The sequence below is a fragment of the Nanorana parkeri genome, unplaced genomic scaffold (genome assembly GCF_000935625.1).
Source record: "Nanorana parkeri isolate BGI_ZX_2015 unplaced genomic scaffold, ASM93562v1 scaffold2467, whole genome shotgun sequence".
NCBI lineage: Eukaryota > Metazoa > Chordata > Amphibia > Anura > Dicroglossidae > Nanorana > Nanorana parkeri.
The window spans coordinates 33,233-41,155 of record NW_017308735.1 but is presented as its reverse complement, the minus strand read 5'-3'; the positions used below and the strand labels follow the sequence as shown (position 1 = coordinate 41,155).

The 7,923-nt window shown below is 48.1% G+C and overlaps 1 protein-coding gene across 1 annotated transcript in view; it reads right to left on the bottom strand.

Moving 5' to 3' along the window:
- Positions 1-1,784: 1,784 nt before the first annotated feature.
- The window catches only part of PRKCSH (protein kinase C substrate 80K-H), an 18,477-nt gene continuing 12,338 nt past the window's right edge, over positions 1,785-7,923 (bottom strand). The window contains exons 8-16 of the mRNA XM_018573638.1: positions 7,740-7,818; positions 6,082-6,168; positions 4,579-4,722; positions 3,994-4,069; positions 3,836-3,905; positions 2,939-3,028; positions 2,668-2,742; positions 2,340-2,439; positions 1,785-1,933 (exon numbers count right to left, since the gene is read on the bottom strand). Coding sequence (XP_018429140.1) covers positions 1,790-1,933; positions 2,340-2,439; positions 2,668-2,742; positions 2,939-3,028; positions 3,836-3,905; positions 3,994-4,069; positions 4,579-4,722; positions 6,082-6,168; positions 7,740-7,818 — 865 coding nt within the window. The 3' untranslated portion in view covers positions 1,785-1,789. The remainder of the gene's footprint in view (positions 1,934-2,339; positions 2,440-2,667; positions 2,743-2,938; positions 3,029-3,835; positions 3,906-3,993; positions 4,070-4,578; positions 4,723-6,081; positions 6,169-7,739; positions 7,819-7,923) is intronic.

Here is a 7,923-nt window from a genome sequence, read left to right as displayed (position 1 = left end):
ATCTGCACTTTATACTGAGCTTAAAAGGAGAACTATGGGGTCAGTGTTTTTCCCCATAGTTCTCCTTAGGGTAACGGGAGGACACAAACTAGCGTCCTCCCGTTACCCTAAGCTCAGTATACCCGGAGCGGATCCCGATCTGGACGTCGGGATCCGCCCAGCTGAGTGAGTGACAGCTGGCTCTGCCTATCTAGAAGCAGAGCCAGCTGTACCCGCCCCCTCCCCCGTCCGTTCCGCCAGTCAGCGCTGGCGGATCGGAGCGGGGAGAGGGGAATCCAGCCCCTCCCCTGTCACGGCAGAGAGCTGTGACAGGATCGAGAGGGGAGCGAACTCCAGTATGTGTTCGCTCACCTCCCGATCTACTGAGCCGACCTGTGATAGTCTCATTGTCACAGGTCGGCTAGAACTATGAGGTGAGTGGAAATCACTCATCTCATAGTTCTCCTTTAAAGGTAAAGCCGGTAACTGTGAAAGCTGCAGATGCAGCAACCATTAAAATCGGCAGGGTCGGAGATATCGGTAGTGAAGAAAGGCAAACTTGTTCTAGGAAACATGGACTTTATTCCCCCCCCCGCCCAATAACAGATCAATAGCAAGGCTGGGGAGGAACCAAACAGTTAAGCTGCCTCTCTCCCTGGATCTGCTGGTCATCTCACATGCAGCTTTCACTCCCAGCAATCTCAGCTCATGTATTTTCTGCCCAATTGACTTCAAAAGCCGAATTCTACAACAATAACCAATCATCAGACACTCAGCAGGTCTTCTGTGGTCTAGAAGAAATACATTTTGTTACCCAAGAACATAAAGCTCCAGCAGCCATTGGAGGGGAAAGTGTCATCTTTAATAAAAAGAATCATCACACGCACGGAATCCGGACTATGTACAACGCGGCGGTGTGGGGAGCAGCAATGATGGGTGCATGGAATGTGTCTGATGGATGCCGGCGGATTTTACTGCAGTGATCAGGAAGGTGAGGGGGACGGGGGAATCAGATCACAAGAGAAGGATATCACGGGGCTTCATCTGACTGGTCACAGCGCTCATGGTTCCCGAGAACCATAATGAATCTCAGGGATGATGGTCCTCCATCTGTAGTGAGAGACAAAGAATGAATTTCAAAATGTCATTAGCACGTCGATATGAAATATCGGTCACACAGGGAGTGCATGGTTTTTAATGACTGAGTCATTATGGAGCATGGCAAAGGCGGACATCCTCGGCTTTCTTTTGCTCCCTCAGACTCATTCACCGGAGAACGCAGAGAATCCCCGTGTAAGCTCCAAGTCCCAATCCGTAAATTCACTCATTGCCCCATCACAGTGCTGGACGCCTGGGCAGCCAATCACCATCACCGTCATGTGGGAGAAGAATACGTCACAATATTAACCCAGCAGCAGGGGAATAAAGAAGAGCAGAGTAGGTAAAGTCTGGGAAGGTGGGCGGGAAAACATGTAACATTTCTAGGATTTTTGTACTCGCCATACAATCCTTTTCTCTATTCTCCATGGAGTGACAAAGCTCTGACTATATCAAGCAAAATAGGGTCATAGAGCTGCCTACGGGAGGCCGTATAACCCAACAGTCCCTCAGCGGACAGGAAAGAAATGGGATTTTTGTACTCGCCATAAAATTCTTTTCTTAGGAGTCCATTGAGGGGCACAGGAATTCATAGAATGTTGGGTTATACTGCCTCCTGTAGGCAGCAGTATGATCCTACGGTGCTTACTCTTGTCAAAGTTGTGAAAAGGTCCTTTTCAGCTTAGATTGGCACCTGTGGGGCTGATGGCGGTCACAGCTCATCATGTTCCTCTTGTTGGGGGATCTCAGGGGGCTGCTGACAGACGGCCGGAGTGTAAAATTCCATGAGGTATTCACAGCGACTTGGCTCAGACGTGGAGGTGACAACTGTTTCTTTACCACAGTATAATTTCACCTGCAGGAGGAAGAAAAAGAAAGATCTTACATGTCTCAGCTTCATAAAACATCTCTATGACAGGGGGGCTATGGTGTCACGTCATGGGAGGGACACGTTATCACATGTTCCTGAGGATACTGACTACAATGCTGCCACATGGCAATACTTGTGTGGACTACGATACGGCAAGATGGCTGTACTTTTTGGGTGACTGCAATGCTGCCGAATAACTATGAATACAGTGACACAATGCTGCTATGTGACTGTGCAGCGCAATGGTGGAAAGCATTGTGTATGTGCCCCTCTGTGCGTCTCATGATCCCTAGAACGCTGCACATTAGTCACAGCAAGCAGTAATAAACTATATGCAATTGTCCAGAAATCCAACACGCTGGCCCCATCAATCATCCCTAATGACACTCACCAGTGTGGAGCGGTTGGGACCTTGCCAACAGCCTGTGCCCTGGTCGTACTTCATGGCACTAAACTTGTCATTTTCTGGTCCGGCCCAGGCGCTCCAGACGCTGTGAATGAGAGGTCAGACAACGAGTTAGAGTCTCGTCTTATCTAGAGGGAGCCGAGAGGTTATTTGCCGCCTTTATATAGTAGTAAGCGCCAACATTTCAGCTTATAGAGCCACAGAGATAAAGGAATGAGGATTTATGAAGATGGATTCTAATAACTTACATGGTTTCGGATTAAACATGAATAGAAAGCTACCAGAGACAACCAAATAGCTGGGAGGAGCTCACCCCAAATTAGTCTCCGACCCTCCAACCTTCGGCTTCTGTGTGACACGATTAAACGGGCAGAGGCGATACGTATACCTAAGAAGAAGCACAACATGAACATGGAATACACACAAAGCTGCACAGCGATATCCATACATCTCATCTTTATAATCTAACACACATACATGACACTTACATGATAATCCTGAACATGAGCTACGACCTCATGAACCAGTATATATGCATATATTAGCGGCACCAGAAACTCCATAGGCACCCAAAATCTACTCACTCGCTGGTTGTAAGATCATAACATTGTCCATACAGGTAGGAAAATTCTCCCTGTGATCCAAAGTCCAGCGAAATCTCCTTCTCCAGATTCCTGCATACAAATAACAGATCAAATGGATTACCAGTGTGCCCTCCTCCAGTTATTCAAACACAATAGAATGTTCCTAATCAGCCTTCCAGGAGATCGAGGACTATACTAAAATGTTACAGGGGTAACAAGACACTCAGGAGCCGGGTTACTGTAATATGATGTTACAGGGGTAATAAGACACTCAGGAGCCGGGTTACTGTAATATGATGTTACAGGGGTAATAAGACCCTCAGGAGCCAGGTTACTGTAATAAGATGTTACAGGGGTAATAAGACACTCAGGAGCCGGGTTACTGTAATAAGATGTTACAGGGGTAATAAGACACTCAGGAGCCGGGTTACTGTAATAGGATGTTACAGGGGTAATAAGACACTCAGGAGCCGGGTTACTGTAATATGATGTTGCAGGGGTAATAAGACACTCAGGAGCCGGGTTACTGTAATAAGATGTTACAGGGGTAATAAGACCCTCAGGAGCCGGGTTACTGTAATATGATGTTACAGGGGTGATAAGACACTCAGGAGCCGGGTTACTGTAATAGGATGTTACAGGGGTAATAAGACACTCGGGAGCCGGGTTACTGTAATATGATGTTACAGGGGTAATAAGACACTCAGGAGCCGGGTTACTGTAATATGATGTTACAGGGGTAATAAGACACTCAGGGGCAGGGTCACAGGGGTAATAAGACACTCAGGGGCAGGATCACGGGGGTAATAAGACACTCAGGGGCAGGGTCACGGGGGTAATAAGACACTCAGGGGCCGGGCATTAGCGATCATAGAAGAGAGAAAAGTTAGAATTCACCTGATTGTATCTTCAATTTCCCGTAAAGATTTGGAAGCTTCCTCGAACTCATTGCGGACTATCTGGGCGGCTGTGAGAAACAGAACATGGAGAATTATTAGGAATTGGAGACGTGGGGACAGAGATCATACGCAAGAAATAATCAAATCAATGCTCACCATCTATAAGTTGCTGGGTTGCGTCATCGTATGGCGGCATCTCAGACTCCTCCCCCTGAGATTTACTGGGCGGAGCCTGCAATGAAGACAGAATTATTTCTACACCAGCATATCAATATTTCCATACTCCTAGCTGTGGCTCTAAGTCCTGACACTCAGATGCCAGACAGGAAAATAAGACCCGTTGGCAGAAAAGGAACCATCGTGGTTAGTTATATTGTCCAATACATTACAGCGAGCCGCAAATGTCTCCTCCACATGGAGGGTCTCGGGACCGAGTGTCTGTGGTGCCAATAACATGCAATCAAGCTTTATTTCACGTCTGTATCCATCCAACAAATGCAAAGCTGTAACAGGATAGTGGAGGTCAGAGTATGAAAATGGGGTCTGTTAGTACAATGTCTGTGACCTAAGTGGGGATATAGGTGACCGCACTGTGAACAAGCCGTTACCATCAGATGTGGTCACAAGGTTAAACTATATAAAAATATCGGGCTGGAGAGAGGAAAGAAAAACAAAAAGTTATGACTGCAATCACTCCAGCCACGCAAGTTCAATCCATCCGGGTCAGAAGATTAAACCTACCCTATGCTCTTCATCCAAATGCTCCTCTTCGTCATCATCGTCATCTCCTCCCTCCTCGCCATCACCATCCCCGTCCTCCTCAGGTTGGATTTCTGGATGAGAGTCGGCTCCTTCTTCAATAGGAGGTGGTGAAGGGGTTTCACTCTGTAACAAAGATGTCTAAAAGGTCAGAGGTGAGCGCCTTCAATGAGGAAACACGAGCCGCAGACAAGTAACTGATGAACAATGATCTTTCATTTTTCTGGGTAACGTCTTCATTCGCGCCCTCTTCAGGAGGCATGAGAGTCTGGGCACCTACCCATCATCCTCGTCCTTCTCAGGAGACATTTGTGGATGAGAGTCTGGGCAGCTACCCATCATCCTCGTCCTTTTCAGGAGGCATTTGTGGGCGAGAGTCTGGGCAGCTACCCATCATCCTCATCCTTCTCAGGAGGCATGAGAGTCTGGGCACCTACTCATCATCCTCGTCCTTCTCAGGAGACATTTGTGGATGAGAGTCTGGGCAGCTACCCATCATCCTCGTCCTTTTCAGGAGGCATTTGTGGGCGAGAGTCTGGGCAGCTACCCATCATCCTCGTCCTTCTTAGGAGGCATGAGAGTCTGGGCACCTACCCATCATCGTCGTCCTTCTTAGGAGGCATGAGAGTCTGGGCACCTACCCATCATCCTCGTCCTTCTCAGGAGGCATGAGAGTCTGGGCACCTACCCATCATCCTCGTCCTTCTCAGGAGGCATGAGAGTCTGGGCACCTACCCATCATCCTCGTCCTTCTCAGGAGGCATGAGAGTCTGGGCACCTACCCATCATCCTCTTCCTTCTCAGGAGGCATGAGAGTCTGGGAACCTACTCATCATCCTCGTCCTTCTCAGGAGGCATTTGTGGAGGAGTCTGGGCAGCTACCCATCATCCTCGTCCTTCTCAGGAGGCATTTGTGGGTGAGAGTCTGGGCAGCTACCCATCATCCTCGTCCTTCCCAGGAGGCATTTCTGGATGAGGGAGTTTTCTCTTCTATAGGAGATGATGAAAGGGCTTTGTTCCAAGAACCCCCTGATGATGATGATGATGCCCCACCCCTGAAGTGTGAGAACATTGTTTTCTCAGGACATGAAGTCAGACACATGTGTAAAATTCTCCTGGACTGGAGGTCTGCTGCGCCCACCCAATGAACATTCAGGAAAAGAATGGCGAGAACTCATTTTGAGGTTTTCTGTCACTTAGAGAGATTTATAGTCAATGCTGATTCTGTGTGTTTAATATTTTGAGTTAACCCTTCAGAGGTTGGACATGTGACCTACAATGACAATGATATTTCCTTCTGAAGAGCCTTTAACGTCAGCCAATCAGCATCTCTGGTTGATGATACCATTCAGCTCGACTGTTCAGATTGAGACAATTGTATCTACAGGGACCAGCCAATTGTATCCCATCCCACTTCATCAACCCTCCAATGAAAAAAGTGCCTTCAGGGGCTTCGGACATAAAACTTCATATCCCATCACTCACCTTAGATTTGTATTTTTCCTTAATCTTGGGCCAGACAGACTCCTGGAAGGTGGAGACATCAACTGACTGCAAACCTGCTAGGAGATCCTGAGAACGAGACAAAATAAGTTAGAATTATCTGCCTATCCGACTCAATTCCGATTGGTTGATATAAGTTACTGCACATCATTGTGTTAATGTCAGGCAGAGAGAGTCAAACAATGGCACGCGGCAGTACACCGTGCGGGACCACAAATTGGAGGGGCACAGCGAAGGGGAATGTTGCTATGTACGTTGTCTTTATCTATATGTGAGCGGTGCTGAATACCGGGCTGGTCAGGCGACAAGACTTCTTCAATGGAGGAGAACTCCAACCCTATAAAAAGGGAACGCGATTGTGACCACGCTAAAGTATTTTAGTGAGGGCCACAGGTATAGGGTGAGCAGTTCTGCATTCACGGTGCTCTATTGGATATTGTGCTCCAGCCGGTGGCAGTTTCACTTCAGCGGTGACGCATTTCTTTTTTAAGACTGTTATGTGGCGAGGATAATTCGAAGTGTACGCGGTGGAAAGGATTGAATTGAGATTTTGCGTCATTTCTTAGCGTTTTGTAAATATATAGCATGGAGTGCTATAGCATGTTCAGTTCCTTTATGGTATTGATGGGTTTGTATTAGGGATGCACCGATACTAGTATCTGTGCCGATGCCGAGTATTTGGGCGAGTACTCATTCTCCCAAATGCTCCGATGCCTAGCCCCATACTTCCGGTATCAGGAAGCCGGACAGCGAGTCATTACACACCCCCCGGCTTTCCGATTGGCCAGAAAGCCGGCTTCATGATCCCTCATTACCTGATGAATAAAGGAGCCGACTTCCCAGCCAATCAGGAAGCCAGGCGTCGTGTAATGTGTTGGGCAGCTTCTCGACCAATCAAGAAGGCGGGCAACGCGTCATTACAGGGCGGCCAGCTTCCTGATTGGCCAGAAAGCCAGCTCTGTGATCCCCCAACTCCAAGTGACGAGGGAGAATGGAGACGGCTTCCCTGCTAATCGGGAAGCGAGTCATTACACGCCACCTGGCTTCCTTAATGGGACATCCGGTATCAGCGTGTAACACACACACAGCGTGTAACACACTTTGTATAAAACATTGACACGTATAGAAGCACATATGCCTATTAGCAGGCCTCAGGAGGATAAGAGGTGACATATGCGAGCCCTGAGAGACTCAGAAGCTGGCCTCCAGACCCCTATGGTGCCCATACACCTTGCGATCATCGGACTAAACTTTTCGTGCGATGATCGAACCGTTGTGCGATTTTCGTACGGAGGCCCCATCCTGCCCCGATTATCGCAAGGTTCAATCAGCGGTAGTCAAAAAAAAATACCTGGACGAATTTGCGGTAAACGACCGCGGGTATTTTCGTTTGCGCGTGTGCAGTGTTAATCGTACGACTTTTGACGTACGGAAACGCCACCAACCTTGCAAACAATTGTATGATCGACCAAAGTTTTCTAACATGCAGGAAAGACAAAAGTCGTACGATTGTACAGTACTGGCGGTTGCGCACTCCCCATACATCTTGCGATTGTCGTAGGAAAAGTCGATTGCGTATCGTAAGGTGTATGGGAAGAGAAGAAACATGGGGAGATAGAAACCAATGAGGCCATCTATACCTGGGCTTCCTGGTCTGACAGGGAACCGTCTCCATCTGAATCCAGCTCAGAGCGGGACAGCAGCTCCTCTGCAGACAGCCTAGTAATGGAGAGAGGAACATTAATCAATACTTCCACCAGCGCCAACAGAGCCCTTGGCCAGAAACATACACGTGTAGAAATGACCAGCACGGGGGGGGGGGGG